Below are 24,175 nucleotides of genomic sequence, written 5' to 3' on the forward strand. Positions count from 1 at the left end.
CCACATGAAGCAAGGCACCCTGAGGGAGAGATAAAAAGTGTCCATGTACCAGGCAAGTCCATACACCATTACCTTGACCACCTCTCATCAGATCTTGATGGAGATCACCCTGGACCCAAGAGTGCTGGGAAAAGCACTGCCCCTCTGATCATTAGCCTTGCTTCCAGCCTGTCCCTTTTAGCCATCATCAAGAGGAGCAACTACTATAGAGAATGGATTCATCATTCACCACCAGCACCTACTGCTCCACTGCCTTTGATAGGCAGGTAAACCTAAGAGCCTAAAACACCCGAGTATTCCTCATGCCCTCTGACCACTGGTCCTACTTTGAACTCAGCCCCCATTGCTGTTATTTGTCCTTCAGTTTTGAAGACCAAGGACTTCATGGATGATGTCTTGACCCAGGGGTGAATTGGATTTAAGTGAGGTAGAATTACACAAAGTTGTCAACCTCAGTTAGGTACCTAACTTACTAATAGGTTTGAGGTCTGCCAGTTAAAAGATCATCATCCAAAGAAGTAACCAAGGGGCCAGCCATCCCCATTGCCAACCAACTATCATCCATAGGAGCAGGCAAGCTGCTAAAGCAACAAAGTACCCTGAGGAAGAGATACAGGAGGTAGCATGACATCTCAGGTAAATCAAACTTCCATCACTATACTGACCACTACCTCCACTCAAATCAGATTGAAGCTATCCCAGGACTATGAACCTAGAAGTAGCAACATCCCTCATATCACCAACCTTGCTTCCAGCCCAGCCTCAGGAATCAATCCTTGTAAAGAAAGAGATGCTGTACTCCTGAAGACCTAGAAAAGAAAGTTCTTTCTGCCCAAACTCTTTTCATCATCAGAAATGGATATGGTTTTAGTACTAAGAAGTTAAAGAAAATACTTTACCATCTGTTTTGCTACTGTATCCTAAGGATCAAGAGTCCTTTTCTACCTGATTTGCAGTTGAAACCTTGTATGTGTGTTGCTTCCCCATTAGAATGTGAATTCATTAAGATCACAGATTATATAATCTATAATCCCCACTTAACAAAGGGCTTCATATATAGCTAGCATTAAACAAATGTTTTCATTCACTAGGGAAAAGCATTCAGAACTCCTATAGTCTCCCTTATATACTTTTCAGACTACTTTTTTATGCTTTCTTTGGCTCTTCTAAACTGCCTTTGCAATTTATTTTAGCCAGATTTCATGCATATAAAAATATTAGGGAACAAAAGAGAGTGGCATGAGAGGGCAATAATATACATTATCATTGGGCTGGGCCCTATACCTACGTAGAGATGGTACTGGCTTGGATAACCTGCATTAGACAGGCCTGGATTTTTATTGTCACTTCTGCTTTCAAAGTGACCTAGAATGACATATTCTGTCTCTTAGTAGCACTCCACTTTAAAGCACAGCATGTGAGGAGACCTGGGTTTAGAAAATCTGACTAAAAATTTTGATTTCCACATTTACCATTAATATTTTATAGAGTTTTAGGTTTGCAAAGCATTTTATATGTTAACTCATTTGATCCTCAGAATAACCCTGTGAACTAGATTGCTATTATCCTGATTTGACAGATAAGGAAACTGAGGCACAGAAAGGTTGTGACTTAACTTTAATGACTAAATTTCTCAGGATTACATAAGAAGTATCTGACATTCAAACTTAGATCTTACTGATTCCAAGTCTTGTGTTCTGTGTCATCATGCTGCATTCTATTATTTTCCAGTATTTTGAAATAATGAACCTAACCTATAACGTGTTTCCTTCTTGAATCATATTATACTAGGAGAGAATTTTTAACTGGGGAAATGAGTTATATACGGAGATTTTCCCAACATTTGATGAGAGTAGGATCAAAGTACAAGGTTAACTTATTATATGCAAATGAACTTCAAAAAATCCTACAATTCTTGAGGACACTGAGCAAGTTTTGGCTAGTTAGGATAACTTCTCAACTATTCTATTAGGCAGTGAGCCAAATCTGTTTTCTCTTTCAACCTTTAGAACCAGGATTCAATTTCTTCTTTCATTAGGCTCCATCTTCCTAGTTTCATTATGAACATCAATAGCTTCTCTCTACATCTTTATATAAGTAAAAACCTCTAAGCTCCAACAATCTGCAATAGAGGGAAACCAAACCCTTACTTACCTCTCTCATAATCCCAGGCTAGTAGGAAGGGGTGGAAGCTAGAGGAAGCATTATTTACTAGTTAGATCCAAATCTAAGCTTTCACACTTAGCCATTTCATTGAGTACCAAAATCCTAAGACAGCACCCAACAAAGGGGTATACTTGTCAGGAGACCTGCATATGTAACATATTGAACACTTACTGTGTGAGTCCACATTACTCACTGAACTTAATATTCTTTAAGCCCTCTTTCCTCAACTCTGAAATAGATCACATTTATACAACTTGGACTTACCTGACATTCTACAACTTTGATTGTTATTATTTCAACTAGTTTTTTAGTTAATCCTCTAGTCCTACTAGATATTCCCAGAAAGAGAGCAATGCTTAGCCCAGCACTGAACAGAAGATCCAAGTAGTAAGTGTCAGATAGCACTGTCCTCCAGCACAATGGAGGAGCATTTTAGATTATACAGCAGGCAGAGATAGGGGCCCCATTAGTAGTAGTTAAGAGACATTTATAGGTTTATGAAATGCTTTCTTCAAAAACAACCTTGAGGGGCAGGTAGATGGTGCAGTGGATAGAGCACCAGCCCTGAAGTCAGGAGGGTCCGAGTTCAAATCTAGACTCAGACAGTTAATACTTCCTAACTATGTGATCCTGGGCAAGTCACTTAACCCCAATTGCCTCAGGTAAAAAAAAACAAAAAAAAAAAAAAAAAAAAACAACCATCACCACTACCACCTTGAGATAGTATACGTGAAAGCTTCATTTTATAGGTGAGGGAACATGGCCTAAGAGACACTACATAATTTGTTCACAGTAACTTGTTCACAAGTGGGACATCTACTCAAGCAAGTCCTGAATGCAAATCCAGTACCCTTTTTATTATACCTTAGTTCTATGTCTAATATTTGTTTCTCAGATTCATGAGTTCACCCTAAAAATTATCTAACTTCTTCAATTTAACTCAACACTCTTCTTAATGCTTTTTCAACTTAAACAATAAACTTATTTTTGCACAGCTCAAGTTTATTAAAAGTAAGCTGAGGATAGCAAAAAAAAAAAAAATTATTCATATATTTTTGCGTTTAGAAAAAATGAATTTAATCTGGAATATACAAGAAGTTAAACAGAGACCACACCTAGCCTCCCTTCAACCAGAAACAAATATTAAAATTTCATGTATTGATTCCACTGACCAAAGTTAAGTCCAGATACAAAGAGTCAAATTTAATGACATCCACTACAAAAAGTAAAATGATTGTATTTTACTACAATTTATTCTGTATAAAACAAAGTTTATGTAAAGTCTCCCATTTCTTTCATTCTACATTACTGTCATCCTCTGCAGAATAGATAGCTTGATTCCTTCTCTTAATTTTCTTTTGTAAATGGTTTCCATTTCCAGTTTCATCACTTAGTCTTTTAATGGATCTCTCATTTACATTCTTCCCTTCTTCTGATTCCTGATTTTCACTAGATTTCTCCAGTTCATTTGTAGAATTCATTGTATCATCAGAAGATACTACCATGGAATCTGGTAAGATCCTAATGTCAGAGAAGCTTGTTGAAAAATCAGAAGGGTGATGATCAAGCGAGGGCTCTACTGAGGGAGTACTGACATCACCAGGTAGACCTGTAATACTATCTTCACCCTCATCATCGTCATCCAGCATTATTTCTTCTGGGTTAATAGAGGAAGACAGAACAGAATTATCTGTGTTATATTCACTTGGTTCCTCTCCTGATCCATTACTGTCCACTTCGTCATCATAATCTCCACGCAATGAACTTTCTTCTATCACCTGTTGAATTCTATTATTAATATCAGTGAGGCCAAGTTGGGCACAAAATTCTGTGGTCTGAGGACTGATCCTATGAACTAATTCCATGTGCTTCTGGGGCTTGTTGGGATCATAACATATAGCTGTCACACTGAAGTTACATGGAACTTTGAGGTCATGGTTCATTTCTTCTAATATCTCTTTCATTGCTTCTTCTGTTGCACTATAATCCCACCTAAAAATGTTAGGGAGAAAAAGCATTATTTATTTTTATCTTGGTTAAAATTAAACAATACAGAATAGGAAATTCAAAAAACAATTTTCAGCTCACGAATAGAAAATAAGTTCAATTTTGTTAAGATAATTTTAAAAACAATTTACTCTGGAGGCAAGTGGGTGATATAGTGTATAGAACACCCACCCTTGAATCAAGAGGATATGAGTTCAAATGTGGCCTCAGATACTTGACATTTATTAGCTTTGTGACCTGGACAAGTCACTAAACGCCAACTGATGGCGGTACAGGCAGAGATGGAAGAATTTATTCTAGAAAGCTATCTCTAACTGATGATAGACAAGCCCATGTCATTCCAGAATAAGAAAAGTCTTTCCTCTAGAATGCTTTAGTTACAAGTGACTTTTAAAAACATATATGTGGGGGCAGCTAGATGGTGCTGTGAATAGAGCACCAGCCCTGAAGTCAGGAGGACCCGAGTTCAAATTTAACCTTAGACACCTAATACTTCTTAGCTGTGTAACCCTGGGCAAGTCACTTAACCTGAATTGCCTCAGCAAAAACAAACAAACAAACAAAAAACTATATATGTGATGGTAAGCTCCTAACTTTCCTTTTAGATGGTATCTACATCAGAGTTTCTAAAACTTTTTCTACTCAGGTACCCTTTGTTGCCCAAGAAATTTTTACATGACTCTGGGTATATAAGTATATAAATCAAACATTTACTGATTATATGTGTATATATATATATGTAATTTTATCATTTATTAAAGATGAAAAAATTTGCATAATAATTGGATGTGCTTGTTTATTTTTACATAAAGAATTAAATCTTGGCAGAATATTTTACTATTGTCAACTTTTTCACAATCCTACATTCAATTACATGACCTCATATAGGCTCTCAACCCATTGTTTAAGATAGTTTGATCTATGATGTCATTAGCATTTTTTGTTTACATTAAGTCAGTGAGAAAAAATTTATTTTGAGAATTATTCAAGAACAATTTCCCCTCATTCTAGACTTTTAAGTTATGCACATATAGGAAAGAAAAAAATCTTTTCAATAAAAACCATGGCTATTTAATAAGTATATAAGTTCCTAACATGTGTTAGGTACTGGGGATAAAAAGACTAAGCCCAGGCCCAATCTTCAAGGGGTTGATAATCTACTGGAAGGATAGGATAGAGAGGAAAGGGGTATGTCATGTACACAGATAAGCATATATAAAATAATAAAATAATATAGCATCTGATTTAACTTACTTTGCATGGAGGCCATTATTTTCTGGCATATTCCATAAGCCTCGTGACACATTTACAAGACTATTAGTAGCCTTTAGAACACTGAGCCATTCAAGATCATATTCCAAACAGTCGGGTGCATTTGAGTCATGCTCTACTTCTATTATCTGTGTAAAAAAAATTGATTACTTTTAGGAAAGTCTAATCACTTTGACACCATTACCATTAAATATAATATGCTCTCTATTTTTAACTATTTATCAAGAAGAACACAATGATCTGATCTGACTCAGGATTAACTACCCAAAAGAAATAAAGTCTAGAGATGTACTATACCATAGTATAATTATCTAACGTTTAAAAAAATATTCTGGCTACCTAAAGCAACATCTTATTTTAGGACTATTTAAAACAACAATTCTAATTTCCAAAATTTTATAATAATTATAATTCCCAATTCAATTATCCAGCTTCTCAATCACCTATGCCTCTTCCCTACAGAAGAGGATCTTGATCATAGTATATGGTATTTTAAAATAAGTGCAATAACAAAATATCTAAACCTAGGATTCCAAATAGAATTTTTTTTGGAATTTATTCTATCACATCATTGTCTCCAAAAGTTCAAATTTTTTATTTCATCTTTTAGAAACACTAATACACTGTTCCTAGAATTGTGAATCAATCCAACCAATCTAGAAAACCATTTGGAATTATGCAAAAAAACACCACAAAACCATCTAGATATAGTTGATGTCAAATTTAAATGTCTTTTTCTTTGTTACAAGGGAAAGCTCAATATGAGGTGGAAAGAGGAGAACATTCAGAAATAACTGTGACGTAAAAACAAGACTTGGAAAAAAGAAATAAGATTAAACAAAACCTATATAAACATGAGCCTATATTCGCATACATTTATAGATAGCACATTTTTTTTACAAACTCTTCTTTTTCAACAGTACCATAAAGTAGGTTACACAACTGTTTTACAAATATGAAAACTGAAACTCAGATAAACTGAAGTTATGATTTGCCTACAATCATACAGCCAGTAAGAATGAGAAACAGGATTCCAAGTCTTCTGACTCTATGACTGTTGGAATCCTAGTGTCAACTCAACTTGAAACAAGGTGAAAACTCAAGGGTGATGTCAAGGTCCTGGTGTTAACTCAATAGAATTGATACAGTGCTTGTTGGTTCATACCTTAGAGCGAATCCTTGCAGGGATTATGGGTTATCTCCCAGAGTTCTCTCTGGTCCTAAGAACTTCAAGGGAGGTGTGAACACAAGCATTATTGTCTATCAGTATTAGCAACCCATCACCCTGCAAGGATTCGCTCTAAGGTGTGAACCAATAAGCACTATATTAATTCTATTGAGTTAACTAACACCAGGATTCTGACATCACCCTTGAGTTTTCACCTTGTTTCAAGTAGAGTTGACACTAGGATTCCAACATATGACAGACATAAATGTATTCTTGCAGAAATATTAACGTGGAGCTTTATAAATGAATGAAATTCTTTTTTATATTGTAAGTATATGAACATTACAAAAGATAATCATATTATTTCATTTTTACCTGTAAGAAGTCTCTGTGTGGCAGACATTTGTCTAAGGCTAAAAATTTGGTTACTTTTGGCAGCTGTCCATCATTGGCCTAGAAAACAAAAATTATGGTTTAATTACTAAAAAGCAGGTAGGTGGGTATTAATTAGAAATAGCTAAATAAGCCATGATACATACATGTAATAGGATATTTCTATGCTACAATGAATGATGAATGTCAAGAATTTAGATAAATCTCATTAATATTTAGGTGAATTAATAATGAATTAATCCAGAATGAAGCAGAATTAGAAATGCACAATGTCTACAACATTATGGATAGAAATAAACAAAAAAAAAACATGAAACTACATACTATATTTTGGCCCTGGACAGGAGCTGAGAAAATGCACTTTCTTTCGAGAGGTAGGACATTATGGGTATGAAATACTGCATGTGATGTCAGAGTCCACTGATGTGTTAGTCAGCTAATTTCCCTGAACTGTTTCTCTCTCATAAATTCTGTTACAAGTGATGGTCTGATTAGGTATAAAAGGTCATTCTTTAACTCATTCCTTTCTTAGCTTTAATCACTGAATGATTATGTGCCCAAGATCTGTTAAAGATCATAGCTTAAAGATGTCCCACTGCATTCAGGGTCACCTCCACTCATCCTCTTCTGTATCTGACCACTGGACACAGATGGCTCTGGAAGAGTGTGAGGCTGGTGACTGCTATTCTCCACCCAAATCAAAATTATTCTGTGCCAGGCACTGTGCTGGTTTTAGAGATACAAATTCAAAAGGAAGAATTTCAGGCTCAAAGAGATTACATTTTATTGAAGGGACAGAAAATGTTCACAGAAAAGTAAAGAAGATATACATCAAATATTATCAAAGTAATTAAAAGGAACTGGGGGAGAGGGAATGACAACTTAGAGAATCACAAAAGTCTTCTTGAACAAAGTGTCACCTGAGTCAAGCTATAAGTTCCAAGAGGAAGAAGTGAGAAGAGAGAACATTTTAAGTATGATCAGAAGCCTATGTAAAGATTTGGAGGCAAGAAATAGATAATAGTGTACAGAGAACAATAAGTAAATCAATTTCATGCCAAGAGAATGTATATAATTAATGTATATGTAATTCATCAGTCTAGAAAGTGGCACCAGGAAACAAGGTATTAGGTCAATTTATTTCTTCTCAATGAGTCTGAAGAAGTAAAATGTGAAGTTTCCTCTTCAAAGAGCTGTGGTATTAATGAGGGAAAACCCTTTTAATACTGACATTAAAAAGGCTTTCTAAGTAAGATTTGCAATAGTAACTACATATCTGATAAACGTTACCTGATGTTTCATGAAAGCTGCAAACTTCACATGAAGGTGTGCTGAGAACCAATAAGTAGGTTTCAAATGATGTAAAAGCTCTGAAGCAGCAGGACTTCCTAATGTGTTGTTTTCTACTTCTTGTCGAAAAAAGGATTTTGTTTGAAGAAGTTGCTTTTTATTGCCATAATGGTAGATACTTCTTGGCCAGTCATGAGACAAGAAAATATCAATAGGTTGTTTCAGCTGTAAAACAATACAAAACATTTAAGTAATCTAGTGACCTAAAAATCAGGATGCTCATTTTCTCCTCTATAATTCCTCACCTAGCCATATAACAATATGGCCATTCTATCTACTGCTGCTTAAATTAAGATCTCACGTCCCTCTAACATTAAGATGGTCACTGTTCAAAGCAAATAGAAATCTTTGTTCTAAGGAGTCTGAGTCAGCTTTTCACATAACTTCTAGTGCAAATTTGTAGTATGTATTTTAGAAGTTTATCATTGCCATACATTTACTGAGCACATGCTAGGAAATGTCAGACAATTAAAAGTCTAAGATAAAGAATCTGCCACCAGCAATTTACATTCTAACTGCAGAAGAAACAAATTATGTGTGTAAAAATTCACAAGACTTAAATTAAGATTTTAAAGCAAAATTATGAGGTTTCAATAATGTAGGATTAATTGACCAATTAGTGTTACAAACAGTAATTACTACAGAACATCATTTGGGGTAAGAAAAAACCTAAGTTAATACTGGATTGGATTTGAATAGGCAGAAAAAAAGGAGGGTGTAATTAACAGTAGAATTGAAGAGACAAAACATAAAGGAATACTAGTAAGCAAATAGATTTTCTACATTATGAAACATTGCACCAATATGATTATTTAAAAAATTTGTAGGGAGTTTAATTTTTATAAAAATGATTTCTAAGGTTGTTTTAGTGTCATTTTTCCATACCTGTTTTAATTTGAAGACCTCAATATTTCTCACATGGTATACACTTCTTACTGAGTTTTGATCATAAGGAGGACACTCATAATGTCCTGAAATTAATAGTGAAATAAGTTACATTTAAATCACCAGAATAATATACTTTCCTAGTGTTCAAGACAATTCACAAATGCTAAAACACATCACACCATTGTTTGCTAGCAGTACATTTGCTTTTATATTTTGGAACTCTGGCACTTTTCAAACAACAGATTCATTTTTGACTTATAAAAGTACTATTAAAAAATTAACTGATTTGTGGGATAAGATGTGAAATCTGTCAATTATGTTGTATTTATTTGTTTTAAAGTTTTAAGAGTTCATATAACAAGGAAATATGCTATATTACCTATAAGTTTCTATGTGGCATTTTGGAAGTCATATTACCTTTGCGGTAGTCATGAGATTTGAAGATACCAGAAATCCCACCAATTCTTACACCACGGAATTTAACCACTCCAGCATATCCTGAAAAATTATACATGCAAATAAAATCCCCATGTATTTCAATATTACACACATAAGAAATATGACCTCAAAGTTATAAATAAATGAGCTAATTATGTTTGTGTTGTGTGTAAATTCACAAAAATTAGCTTAATTCTCAGAATTTTATTCTCAGAAAATTACCCTAAATAAGTTTTAAAATGAAAAGCAATAAGCAACAATAATGAAAACATGAGGCAAATCATTACCAAGATATGCTGATAAATAAAAATTTCATAATTTCATAAAATTCCCAAGGTCTTTATCTTGGCATAGGTTGATGCTCAAAATAAGGACTTGCCTAATACAAAACTTTTGGGGTTTATATGAAAGAAAAAGAAAGGATGCCTTCTAAGGAATTCTCATTAAAATTGATTTATCTTAGGGCTCTATAACACCAAAACTAATGGATCAAGCAACACCTATTTACCAGCTGGGCTATCAGGGAGAGAAAAAAATAAGGTACTGTCCTTCAGGAAATTTACTTGAGAAAATTATCATCCTTTACTTATTTAGCAAAAGCAAGCTTGTGAATACATGATTTCATTTTACTTTCAAAAAAATCCTACAAGATAAGACCACCCAACTATTATTCCTATTTTATAGATAAGGAAATTAAGGACATTGACAGTTATTAAGTGGCAGATCTCTTCCAGTCAAAATATGACTTAACTTTACAAAAAAATAAATGAATCAACCTAAAAACACCAGTTAGATTCCTAATCTCCTTACCATATGAGAAAACATGTAAATGTGTTCTTGCCCATACAAAGTTTTAACCCTTTTATTTTTGAATCCATAACCTTAGGTCCCACTGCCTAGATGGTAACTATCACCCATTGAATACAGATTTTCTTTGAATTTGAATTTGTCTAAGGGTACATATAAAGATACATACATATCTCCCACCACTTCACATAATAAAAAACAAAGAGCAAATACCTAGATAATATATGTTTGGGGCCACCCAGCCACCATAAGGTAGCTCTTGCAAGTGATTGGAGGCTTCATGATTCCCTCCAATGAAGATTGTAAGAACAGGAGCTTTCTTCTCACCAGAGTAATACCTAGGACGCAAGTATACATTTGTCAATTACATTATACAACTCCATACTGTCAGGTTATTGACATTGTTAAATGTCAGAGTGCATGTATATGCATCCAATACACTACAAAATTTTCCATAATGGCAACACAATTCAAACATTCCTTAAGCAATAACACATGAAAAACAGGTCATCCTGGAGTATGAAATTAGGAAAAGTATGGGAAGTATTTTTTGAGGATATTTTAATCTGCATTAAGGATAAGGAGAAATTAATCTAAACTCTAGGGAGCCAGAGCACTTTTTTGTTTTTCTTTTTACAAATCCGAACATACAAAGTACTTAAATACTTGTTAAATTAAAGAGTACACACAGAAATAGGCACTTTACAATCCAAGTGATTAGCATATATAACGTAATTAAGATTTGCTTGGTAAAATAAAGAACTCAAGTTTACATGGCCCTCTAATCCTAAAATAACCCAATAAACTGGATGCTATCATTGACCACATTTTACAGTTAAAGAAATTGAGTCTCAATGAGGTTAAGTCATTCGCCCCGGGGTAGTCCAACCATTTAACTCAATACAAACATTTATCAAGTGCCTACTATGTGCTCTGTGCTAAGCTCTAGAGATACAAAATGAGGCAAAAGACAGTACCAAAAGTGGGAACTTTCTGATTACGAAGGCACCCTATAGCTTAGTCGGAAAAAGGACCTTGACACTCTGAGATTGATGCATAAGTCATTACATCTACTCATTCCCCTTTCATTGGCCACAAAGATTTGACTTGCAACTTGGGGTAAGAGGAAGACGGAAAAGCTCAGGAATTGCTCCGGGAAAAGAGGTTGGGAGAGCGTCGGGAGGAAGACAGGAGGAGGGGAAAGGGAAGGAGCGAGGCAGGGAGTGTACAGGGGATGGAAAGAGGGGGTGGAAGTTCAGGAAAAAGCACCATGAAGGGTGCCGACTTAACCTGTAGAAAGTCTGCATGTGCCGGTACTTGGGGGGCACGGCCATGCAGCGGAGGTCAGCCTCGTTCCGCACCGCCTGGAAGTCGCCGCAGCACAGCAGCAGGTCCGCCGGGCCCCCGCCCCGCCGCTCCGCCAGCGCCAGCGTTTCGTAGATCTTGTCCAGCTCTCCATGACAGCAGCCGGTCACGGCCACTCGCATCTTGCCGGCCCGAACTTGAGATCCCCGCCCTCCAGCCCAGCAACCAAGCCCCGCGTCAGAGACGGCCTCCACCACACCGGAGGAGAGGCTACTGCCAGATGCCCACTCCGGCCCGGGGCGACCCGACAGCAGCAGGGCTTCTCCCGCCTTCCTCCGGTTCCAGTCAAATTTGAGCGGAAGTGGCGCATCTCCTCGCTACAAAAGCTCCAGTACTTCCGGCTCGTCAACTCTCGCAATGAAGTGAGAACTCCGCTCGCGAGAGTTGACAGGTGCCTGGCCAGTGGCAAGTCCTGGTCTGACTTGCAGGAAAACCACGTGTAGCATTTGTGATGTCCCTTTCGTTTAATGCAGAAGCAGGGCAAATAAAACCTTGATGACTAAAAAACAAAAAAAAGTTTTATTTACCGAGTTTTTTCTTTTACATAACATACATTTCAGTTTACTTCCATTTCATGAGAAATGTTTTCTATCAAGTGAAACTAAGAAAATAGTGACCTCTGAAAGCTCACGCAACATTCTACATCCTAGTAGCCCCATCACCATCATCCATCACCACCATTCTAATTATCTAAAAGTTAACAAACATATTTGCCTTCCAACTCTATCCCATTGGGGGGCAAGAGAAAAAAAAATTTCTTGTAATAAGCCAGTTAAGCAAAACAATAAAGAGAACAATATTTAATATCACCTTCCAGAGGGGAGAAGTAGTGCTTATACTTGGAAAACTTATGAGGACAAGTCATCATGAAACTAAGAGACACCATCTCCCCTTAAATCTTTGAAAGCATAAATTTTCTCCCGAGTCTGCCATCATTTTAAGTTATCTTCCTACATCTCTGCTCTCTTCCTTGCTCCCTAGCTCCAAACCATAGCACTTGATCATCCATGTCTTCTTTTCATGTTAAACTTGAATGCTATACCCAGTTATATTATCTCTTATCACTATACCCAGTTATATTATCTCTTATCAGTGAGCTTTCTTAGTTCCAGGGCCATCCCCAAATCCATTCCATTTTCACTTTAAACATTGTTTTCTCTCCTTTGAAGCTCTTTGAGGACAGGACTTTATTCTGATTAAAAGATCACATATATGTAATATTCTTCTCTAAAATGTAATATTCTATTATTGGGGTTCTCGTGGGGTCTCTGGAGACAGCTGTCCTTTCAGTTCAGTAATCACCCCAAATGGAGCTAGGGATTAAAGTCCAAATCTTTTATTGTCTCCTTCAAAGTCTTGTCTCTTTCACTTGGGGTTCAGCTAGTTTTTTTGTTTGTTTGTTTGTTTGTTTGTTTTGGTTTGGTTTGGTTTTGGAGTCCTATCTCTCTCCTTGGTTCCTTGGGCTTGAGTTCTCACCTACCTTCTCTGGCTTCTGAATCTCCCCGACTGACTCCTGGCTGAGGCTCCGAGAGCTTCTAGTGTGCTTGTCTTCTCTGGCCCTGAAAGCTTCTTGCTTATATACTCCACACTGAGTATACATCAGTCATTATGTCACTAGGAAACCATTATTTGTTGTAAGATTAAATCAGTGCTAAACAAAATTTAACCATTGTCTCCTCACTTCCACTTAGTATCTTGTTCTGGCCCATAACATCTCCTTGTAGGATTAAGTCAATCATACCAAACCATGCTAAGTTAGATAACTATTGTTCTCTATCAATTGCACTGACTTAGTACCTTGTTTCAAGTTCTGGCCCATAACATCACTTGTCTTGATTACATGTGTATCTCTACAGTTTAGCACAGTACCTACCACGTGGTAATTGCTTAATAAATATCCTTCTCATAGTCAAACTCCTAAGAAAAAACATCTACATTTATTTCCCCCAATGATCTCTCATTAACTTCACAATCCTTTATAGGTTTAAACCTCACTGTTCAACTGGAACTGCTTTTTCTAAAGTTACCAATAATCTATTGATTTCAAAATCTGATGTTATCTTTTCTGTATTCATCTTTCTTGACTTCTCTGTAGCATTATCTACTAAATCTGATCCTGCCCATATTCTTTCCTAGATTATTTTTCATGTGTTGTTCTTTTTACATATAATCTGTCCTGAGCCCTCTACTATTTCTATCTATTGTCTCATGGTGATATCATAATCAAGATGACTCCCAAATCTGCATTTGCATTATTTGTCTCTTTCCTCCATCATCAGCTGCCTGTCCAACCAAGTGATGGCAGACTCAAAAGAAAGTTTAGACTTTCAAGGGTTTAAGGAGAGATGGTCTTGATACCCTATAGGCACCTCAAGCTCAACAAACTTGAATAATTATTTTTCCTCCTAAACCCAGAACTCCTAACTTCTCTATTTCCTTTGAGGAATGCCACTGTCCTAATCATATAAGTTTGTAAACTTGGAGCCATATTCTACTCTTGGTTTTCTCTCACCCCCAAAATCCAATCAATTGTCAAGTCTCCTTAATTCTAACTCTACAATATTTCTTGCATCTGTTCTCTTTTCTCCCCTTTACCAATTAGGGCCTCTTTGCTGATCACCTGGATTATTGCAGTAATCTCGTAATTGGTCTCTGCTCCCAGGAGCAGAGGGAATTTTTCTAATGCTATCTTATAGTAGAAGTGTAGAAGTAAAAGGTATTGAGATTCCATTGCCTAGATTTGGAAAATGACAGGCCCACAGAGATGAGAGTACTTCTTGTTTTAAAGTATGACTAAAATTCTTTGTATTGATAGTTAGGTACAGGGGAGAGAACATTATTAGGCATGGAGTTATGAAGATCCGAATTTAAATATGGCCTTAGTCACTTACTAGCTGTATGATGCTGGGCAAGGTACCTAACTTCTGTTTACTTTCCTCATTTATAAAATGGGGAAGAATACCACCTATCTCTTAAGGATCATTTGAGATACTATTTATAGCACAGTGCCTGACACATAGTAAATATTTATTTCCTTCTCCTCATATAGAATGATGTCAGCTGAGGCAGAAGCTGGGGGTAATGATGCCTTTCTTTACTTGTGAGGCAGAGTTGTACAAAGTCATCAGTCTCATTCTTCCCTCCAGCATCATCATAGTCCAGTGACAAGACAAAAGTCAAAGTGACTTGTGCTGGCCCAGGATGAGAGTATATTTTAGGAATCCCCTGTATACACACTTTTCTGCCTGAGAAAAATTTGGCCAGGTTAAGATAGCTATGAGGACATTAACTGACCATAAAGTCTAATCTTTTGTATACTACAATATGAGCTTCACAAAGAGAATCCTCCAAAACACCATTCTTAATCTTGAGTGTAATCCTTTTTCAAGTTATATATCAAATTAGGACGTATATGATGACAGCTCAAAATATAGCACTATTGATGGATGGGAGTCAAAGATTTTCAGTACTGTTGCTCTGTCATATTAGTTCTGGGTCTTTTTAGAAAATCTCAGGTAGGAACCCCATCCATACTCAGAGTTTTATTTGGAAAGATTGCTTTTTGTGGTAACTCAAATAAAATATGCTTTTGTGGAATCACCCTAATCTCTCTTTTATATATGAGGTCAGTAACTTACCTAGTGCTGCTAAACCAGGTCTATTTATAATCTCTAAGTATATTTATTTGGAAGATATGTTCTATTCTTTTTTGGATATCATTTCCTTCTCTTAGCAGCCTCCTATCCAGCATGATGCAGTGGAAAGAACACTGGATTTAGAGTCAAACTGGAGTTTATATTTTAGCTCTACACCCTTATTACCTGTGTGACCTTGGACAAATCTCTAAGCCCATCTGGTCCTCAGTTTACTCATCTATTAAGTTAAGGGATTGGAACAGATGATTTCTAAGGTGCCTCTTAGTTCTGATTCTATAATTCTATGACCCGATTCTCTAACTCTATCATTCCTAAGAGTTGGCTGAGATCTCAAAAGTAGTATTAAAAATATTATGTCTCATTTTGATTTCAGGAAGCAGTGAGGAATGCTAAATGAAGCACTGTTTCCATTTCCCCCAGTTCTTCATTGACTGTCTCATCATCCATTCATTCTTAGCATGTAGTCATCCAACAAACTAAAGTCATATTGAAGTTCTCTCTCCAATAGAGAAATTGCTTTAGTGGGATAGTTGTCCAAGTCACCTTGTGAGGTGGCGTCAATTGGGCAACTATTGTTCAACTCTCCAGTCCACTCTATTTCCCCATATGGGAAAAATACATTTCTCTTCAGAGAATTCAGTGAGGGAGGCTAAGCTAAGCAAAATCATAACTAGCATAAATATTATAATAAATGAAGATATGTTTCCAACCCTTGAAATACAGGAAAAGGCCATAAAAATCACTCCCTAATGCAAGAAGGAATAGTAAATGAGGTGTGTGTGATTTGCTGGTTCTAACACATCAGAACCCCATTCTTTGTAAGCATCATTTCACTTTTGGTTCTCTTTGATTTAGGACAAGTGGTGACATTCATCCAGGAAACTGGAATTTTTCTTAGACTTAAACACATAGCTTGTAATAGAATTACAGAAACATTTATTCAAGCAATATGGAGTGGGGCAATAAAAAAAGCAATAAATTAATAAAAACAACAATAATAGTTGATTCTCATATAGCACTACAAGGAGTAAAAAGTTCTCTTCAAGATCTTAAAGAAGAGAAAGAGACCTCTATGTGCCAAAATATGCCAAAAAGGCAGCCCTTTTTGTAGTGGCTAGAAATTGGAAAATAAATGGATGCCCATCAATTGGAAAATGGTTGGGTAAATTGTGGTATATGAATGTTATGGAATATTATTGTTCTGTAAGAAATGACCAGCAGAAAGAATACAGAGAGGCTTGGAGAGACATGAACTGATGCTGAGTGAAATGAGCAGAACCAGGGGATCATTATACACTTCAACAACAATACTGTATGAGGATATATTCTTTTTTTTTTTAATAGCTTTTTATTTACAAGTTTTATGCATGGGTAATTTTACAGCATTGACAATTGCCAAACCTTTTGTTCCAATTTTTCCCCTTTCCCCCCATCCCCTCCCCGCAATGGCAGGTTGATGAATACATGTTAAGTATGTTAAAGTATAAATTAAATACAATATAAGCATACATGTCCTAACAGTTATTTTGCTGTACAAAAAGAATCAGAATTTGAAATAGTGTACTATTAGCGTGTGAAGGAAATCAAAAATGCAAGCGGACAAAAATATAGGGATTGGGAATTCTATGTGATGGTTCATAGTCATCTCCCAGAGTTCTTTCACTGGGTGTAGCTGGTTCAATTCATTACTGCTCTATTGGAGCTGCTTTGGTTTATCTCATTGTTGAAGAGGGCCACATCCATCAGAATTGATCATCATATAGTATTATTGTTGAAGTATATAATGATCTCCTGGTCCTGATCATTTCACTCAGCATCAGTTCATGTAAGTCTCTCCAGGCCTTTCTGAAATATGAGGATGTATTCTGATTCCAATTGATCAATGATGGACAGAACCAGCTATACCCAGAGAAGGAACATTGGGAAATGAATGTGGACTACTTACATTTTTGTTTTTCTTCCCAGGTTATTTTTACCTTCTGAATCCAATTCTTGTGCAACAAGAGAACTGTATGGATCTGTACATATATATCGTACCTAGGATATACTTTAACATATTTAACATGCATAAGACTGCCTGCCATCTAAGGGAGGCGGTGGAGGGAGGGAAGGGAAAAGTTGGAACAGAAGTGAGTGCCAGGTACAATGTTGTAAAAAAAAAAAAAATTACCCATGCATACATTCTGTCAATAAAAAGCTATAATTTTAAAAATAAATGAATAAAATAAAAATATCTTCTGGAAAAAAAAGTTTTCTTTACAGCTATTGATGAACCAACAAGCATTTATGAGGCATCTACTGTGTGGCATGCATTGTACTAGGCATTGGCGATGCAAACATAAAAACAAAACAGTATCTGTCATCAAAGAACTTACACTCTCATGTGGGGAACAATATACACACATATGTAACAGGAATTGATACCTCTGTAGAACATCTTTAACAGTTCCCCATGTGGAGAAAGCTAGAAATCCAAGTCCCAGAAGAATCGGGATAAGTAAAATGGAATGATAATAACAACAATATGAAGCATTTGTATAATACATTAAAGATTGCAAAGCACTTAATAGTACTCTTTCATTTGATCTTCACAGCAAGCTGGGAGGTAGGGATATTATTATTATTCTCATTTTATAGATGAAGAAATTGAGACAGACAAATTAAGTGAATCTCCCAGTATCACTCAGTAAGTATCTGAGATATGATTTGGATTTAGGTCTTCCTGACTCCAGGTCCAATGCTCTATATACTGGAAAGGCCTTGAAGAAACATTGGAATATGTATAGATATTTTGTAATTGATTTTGGTTAGTCACATGATGAAGAGGATGCTCATTTATTGACTGCAGAAGCATTTGGAAAGTATTAGCTGATCAGAGTATTAACCAATTCTCTTTGAATAATGAATCTAATAGATCTCTGTTCTTAGTTTGACTCCTTCACTGACAGTACATAGTGAAAGATATTTTTGTAAAAGGAAAGGCATTGGGCTGTATCCACTGAGGCCTGAATGTAGACCTGTGAAACGCATTCATCTTTGCCTCTATATTTCTTCTTTCCTATTTTAGGTGAAAGAATCAGAGGCTACAACCTTGTTAGTTTTGAAAAGTCAATGATCCTCTGGAAGCTTTCCCATGTCATAGATTTCAAGTATCTGAATCCATGCTGGCTGTGTAGCTAGTTTATAATTAATATTCCAAGAAACCTATGGTTTCTGAATACATCTATTGCTGAAATTAAGAATCATTTGTCAGCCTCTAAACATACACTTGATGAGATTGGTCCTTTTTAAGAACTGAACTATATTTCCATCTACTTTCTCTAGAGATCAAAATGGTGTAGAGCAGGGTATCCCCAAGTTACTGGGGAAAATATTTGTGCTTTTATTTTTGAAATAAATATACCTTTGTAACTAATTGATTTTAGGTAGTTAAGCAGAACTCGGGCATAACAGAAGATACAACCAATGTTTTCTTGGATTCAGGTAGATATGGAAATGAATAGAGTGCTGGACTCAGAGGCAAGAAAACTTGAGTTCAAATCCAGAAAAGTAAATCACTTAAACTCTATCTGTCTCAGGTTCCTCTGTTATAAAATGAGGATTTTAACAGCACCTTTCTCCTAAGATTGTTGTGAAGATAAAATGAAATAATATTTGTAACACACCTTGCAAACCTTAGAACATTATGTAAATGCTAACTTTTACTTTTAGAGAATCAAACTGATAGCATCAGAGAAGCGAAACCTCCTGTCACCCCTAGAACCTTGAGGAAGAGAATTAACTAGCCTCACTCCAGGATAACAAGGACAGAATATACTTACTATAAGCAAAACATATGTAGCTATGACTATCCTAACCCCTACTGCCAGAAGAGAAGTTATGTTTCATGCCCATCTCCAAGTATCTTAGGTACCATTAAAGGAAATTGGGGATGCTTAAGGCTATTTGCCAATGACTCTAGTCCCCACTGATGATGTTCCCTAGTTGTAAGAGATGGATCCTCTACATGAAGTTCCATTTAATGACAAGTCAGATTAGCTTTTATAAACAAATATTTACTTCAAAAGTATAATTTCAAATATACAAATTTACTCTACAATGTATGGGAAGCATAACCTCAACTCCATACCACCTCAGTCTCTATGAGAGTAAGATTAGGTTTGTAGATAAATTCATTTTCTATAGAGTACAATCTCAGCTATCTATAACTCTCACTTGTAGAGTGTACTTCCTATTGTTTGTTGAATGTAACAAATCTTATTAAGTACTTCAACTACATCCTCATTTTGGATTTGTTTTTGCACACTGCAATTAGATTGTTATAAAGCTTAGAAAGTACATCACTTCCCTTTTCCATACCTGGTGTTTTTCCAGGATCACTTGTTATTGAAATGCCAATAATGCTAATAGTTTTCCTTTTATTAAACCAGTCCTACATTTCTGATATAAATCCCAACTAGATAAAGTGTATAATCCTAATGATACATTACTGTAATCTCCTTGCTAGTAGTTTACTTAAAGTTTTGTATCAATATTCATTTGGAAAATTGTTCTATAATTTTTTTTCTCTGTTTTTGTTCTTCGTGGTTTAGATATCAGCATCATGTTTGTGTTGTGAAAGGAATTTGGTAGACTCTTTCATTGCAAATTTTTCCAAATAATTTATATAGTATTTAAATTGTTCTATAAATCTTTCATAGAAGTCACTTTTGAATCCATCTGATCTTGGAAATTTTTCCCTTAGGGAATTAATTTATAGCTTGTTCATTTTTTTTCTAAGAGGGAGTTATTTAAGTATTCTACTTCATCTTCTATTAATTTGAAATTTTTATATTTTTAAGTATTCACCCATCTTGCTTGGATTGTCAGATTAATTACCATAAAATTGTGTATTATTTCATTTTTTTTCATCTCTGGCTTCATTTCTTCAAGGTATTCATGGTGTCATTCTTTTTCTTTTTTTTCACTTTGAGTCTTTGTTATAAAGTAAACTCCTTTCTAGGTTGGATATTTTGTTATAAATTTGAGAAATACAATGATATTTTATGTTTGTTTATGTCTTCTGTGGCTTACCCAATTCTCTAGCTTTAGTACTTGAATTATTGAATTTGGGAAACCAGACTTTAACCTTTATTGCACTTTCAGATGGAATGGTCAACCTTTTGTGATATTACCATGAGTCACTTGAGTTTATGCTCTAACCCCTCACTTCAAGGATTAGGCACTCCCATGTTTTTGAGGTTCAGAGTATAGGGTGTTCAAGGCTCATTATGGCATTTCTAAGTGCCTTAAATTCCCTGAATACCTGAGCTGTCTCAAAATGAGCTCATAGCAGTGATTACTGACACTACTGGTGGCTTCCAAGATTTCCATTTTGCAATTCTGACAACTCTGGGGATTATGACTATGGTGAGTATTTCTTGGGGAGTCCTTCATTATTACTGCTTCTAGATATAAAGCCTTGCAATTTACAAGTAGCTAATTGAGATGAGATGTTACCAGCTTGTTTGCCTATATTAGCCCTCTCTTGGTGGATGTTCTCTATTTTTATATTCGGCATTACTGATTTTTTGGTGCATTTTGGGAAGAAGTCACATATTATATTTTGCACCTCAGGACCTCTCATCCCTCAAGTTCTCCCACATTCCTTGAGCAGCATTCCTTGCTTCTAGAGGCTTTTTAACCCTTACAGTATTCCATGATATTTATTTGGTCTAGTGCATATTTTAGATTTTTGTTGGAGTATTTTAGGTTTTGTTAGGTTAGGTTGTTTGGCTTTAGATATGGAGAACTAAGGAAGTTAAGGAATATGCCTGCATTTCTCAGCCATACTGTCCAGAAGTCCCACCATTTTTTAAAGCATTAAGAATTTCATCTTGGATTTGTCATCTGTCTATTCTTGCCCTTCTTTCTGCTTTTCCTTTGTTTATATAAATACGCTTTACATAATGCACTCATATGTCTTTTTGCCATCCTATCTTTTCCCCAAAACACAACTGTTTAATTCAGACATTTTACCAAAAATACTGTGATTACTTATATTATACTATAAAAGTTCTTAAATTAAAAGCTAATTAATCACATATGAAAAACATGTATTGTTCTAAGTACTCGACTCTCTAGTATCTCCCTACAACTTAATTCTAAAGGGTTTTTGAAGTGTTGTCTTAACACATGAATTATTTTAGAACTTTATAGCTCTTAACTATAATTACATGTCTTTTACTTGCTTAACTATTATCTATCTTTTACTTTCAAACATAATTCTTAGATCTGTAAGACCTATGTCCACTTTATGATGGTGGACATAAGGGAACAGAACATATGCATAGAGACTCAGTAACCTGTTTACTGGAGAGTCATGATGATATATATTGGAGAAACTATGGAACATGCTTAGCTATTTTGTAATTATCTTGAATTTGCTAACCACAAGGTGAATAGGAACCTTTCAATTATCTGCATAGATGAAACTGGAGGAAGGAATTCTCAAAAAGCTCAGTAAACATAGGGTACTATCTTTTGCTCTCTTCTCTTGTTGGATCTCTTCCCTGACGAGTCTGATAAGAAACACTGTTTTAAGGGAAGAAGCCTGGATCTTTTCCCCCTAAGGCTTTGTGGTTCCATGAAAATAGATCTTAATCTTTTGGCTTTTAATTTGTTCCTTTATGTTTAAGCAAATGGATTGTGATTATCTATAGATAAGAGGAATGAACTGGACATCCTGGTGTCCCAATATCAGAATAAAATGTTGCAGTCATCACAACATCAATTCCTCAGGGAGGAAGGAGTGACCTTCAGGAGTAATTGTTGAGATCTGGTCTAGCAAAAGCAGAGACAAGTACTCATGCAGCAGTCATAGCATACTAGGTATAAGAACTTGATGGGACTAATGCTATATAGAAATTATGCTAAGCATGAGGCCACTATTATCAGAGATTGAAGTATATAGGTGTTATGGGCCAGAACTTGAAACAAGGTGCTAAGCCACTGGAATTGATAGACACAATGATTATGTACTTAGTACTTATTAGAATTCACACCTTTCACACCTTTAAGAGAGCTTATATAAGCTAGAAGCCTCAACTAGGATGCACTTTGGGAGATTCAGAGCCAGGATTCAGTCGAGGAGATTCACAAGTCAGGCAGAATGAGGGAAGACAGAAATCCACAAGCGCACTGTCTCAGAGGTGGAGTCAGATTCATTCCAACTTCCATCTTTCTGCTGGGTGGAGATTTGGAGGAAGAGAAGCTGAAATTGGAAGAGACAATGGACTAGCGGCAAGAGCTCTCAGAACTAAGGAGAGAGATAGGCTTCTAAGAAAGCTAACCAGGCTATTTTGAAGGAGACAATAAAGGATCTAGACTTTAACTCCTGGCTACATTTGAAGTGATTATCATTCTGAACTGAAAGGAAGGTTGTTCCCAAAAGCTCCCTAAGAAACCTGCTCCCAGAGAAATTATATTTTAGAGAAGAACATTACATAAAGGGGTAAGTTTGCCTTTGAGGATGTGTGAGGAAATGTTTGTACTTTTTAATGCTATACCATCAAAGCAAATATTCCAGTTAAGCGATTAAATGGAATGGGCTGTTAACAGTGGAGAATGTGACAGTGGATGACTAAGCTGCTAATATTAGAAAAAGATAGCTCCAAAACTTTCAGAGTACCCTTGGGTGAGAGGAGTTCACCTAACTGGATTTGAAAGTCAGTTAAGGTACACTAGTTATATCTGCATAAGCTAAAGTTCAAGTTTCTTCACATAGGAGTACTGTGGATTCTTTTTATTTATAGGAGGTTGCTTGCTTTTGGATTTCACAAAATTATACTTCCCAGTTTCCTAAAATATATTAGATAGTTTTCTTCTTTGATATTTTTAAAAATTCTAGTAATTTTGATATTTTTCATCACTCTTTTAAATAGTCATTTTCATATATGTTTCTTTGAAATATTTTTTCTGAGTATGTATTTCTGTCTTTCAATTTATTAATTTTGCTTTGGGATATATTCATTTATATTTTCAAATTCTCTAGTAATTTTTTGCATATATATTATTCTCTTATTTTTAGAGAAGATCATGTGAATTCTCTTCAGATTCTAACTCATCAATTTGAAGGATATAGGGACTCCACTGATCCCCTACTCAGAGTAAATTTCATGGTTAAAAAAAAAATAACTGCAATTAGTTTTCTGATACTTCCTTTTCTTATGAATGAAAGCTACTTCTAACTATATCTGTACCTCCAATACCCGGATCAACACATTCTTCCTTTGCTTTCATGTAGCTAGATAAGACCAATTCACAATTTAAGTAAACTTAAAGAACTTAAAATAGGATATATAAAAACAATAGGGGAAAATCTGTAACAAAGACTAGCATTTTATTAGTGTAAACAAAATTACTTTGATATATGAATTACTTGAGATAAACAATAATTGATATGATTTCATTTTGTGACAGCAGTGGTTATATGTGTCTTTCTACTGATACTTGACTGACTAAGCAGACTGAGACTATGACCATATGAAATCATGCTGGTTTCCCTATTTATATATGGTTCTGTCAGTTGAGTGCTGGATTTCATGGCACACACAAATATTTCATTGTTCTCATTGTTTTTTTCTAATTCTGTGATTTTTAAAGAAAGAATGTTATTTCAAGTGTG

The 24,175-nt window shown here is 35.5% G+C and overlaps 1 protein-coding gene across 1 annotated transcript; it reads right to left on the reverse strand.

Annotated features, from left to right (window-relative positions):
- Positions 1–3,381: 3,381 nt before the first annotated feature.
- DBR1 (debranching RNA lariats 1) lies at positions 3,382–13,402 on the reverse strand. The gene is made up of 9 exons (XM_012544606.1): positions 13,335–13,402; positions 11,780–12,353; positions 10,703–10,827; positions 9,662–9,742; positions 9,242–9,327; positions 8,297–8,521; positions 6,989–7,066; positions 5,428–5,573; positions 3,382–4,158 (listed from the first exon to the last, which is right to left on the reverse strand). Exons 2-9 carry the CDS (start codon positions 11,974–11,976, stop codon positions 3,462–3,464), a joined length of 1,635 nt encoding a protein of 544 aa, XP_012400060.1. The 5' UTR covers positions 11,977–12,353; positions 13,335–13,402; the 3' UTR covers positions 3,382–3,461.
- Positions 13,403–24,175: the final 10,773 nt, after the last annotated feature.

The sequence above is a fragment of the Sarcophilus harrisii genome, chromosome 3 (assembly GCF_902635505.1).
Source record: "Sarcophilus harrisii chromosome 3, mSarHar1.11, whole genome shotgun sequence".
Lineage (NCBI taxonomy): Eukaryota > Metazoa > Chordata > Mammalia > Dasyuromorphia > Dasyuridae > Sarcophilus > Sarcophilus harrisii.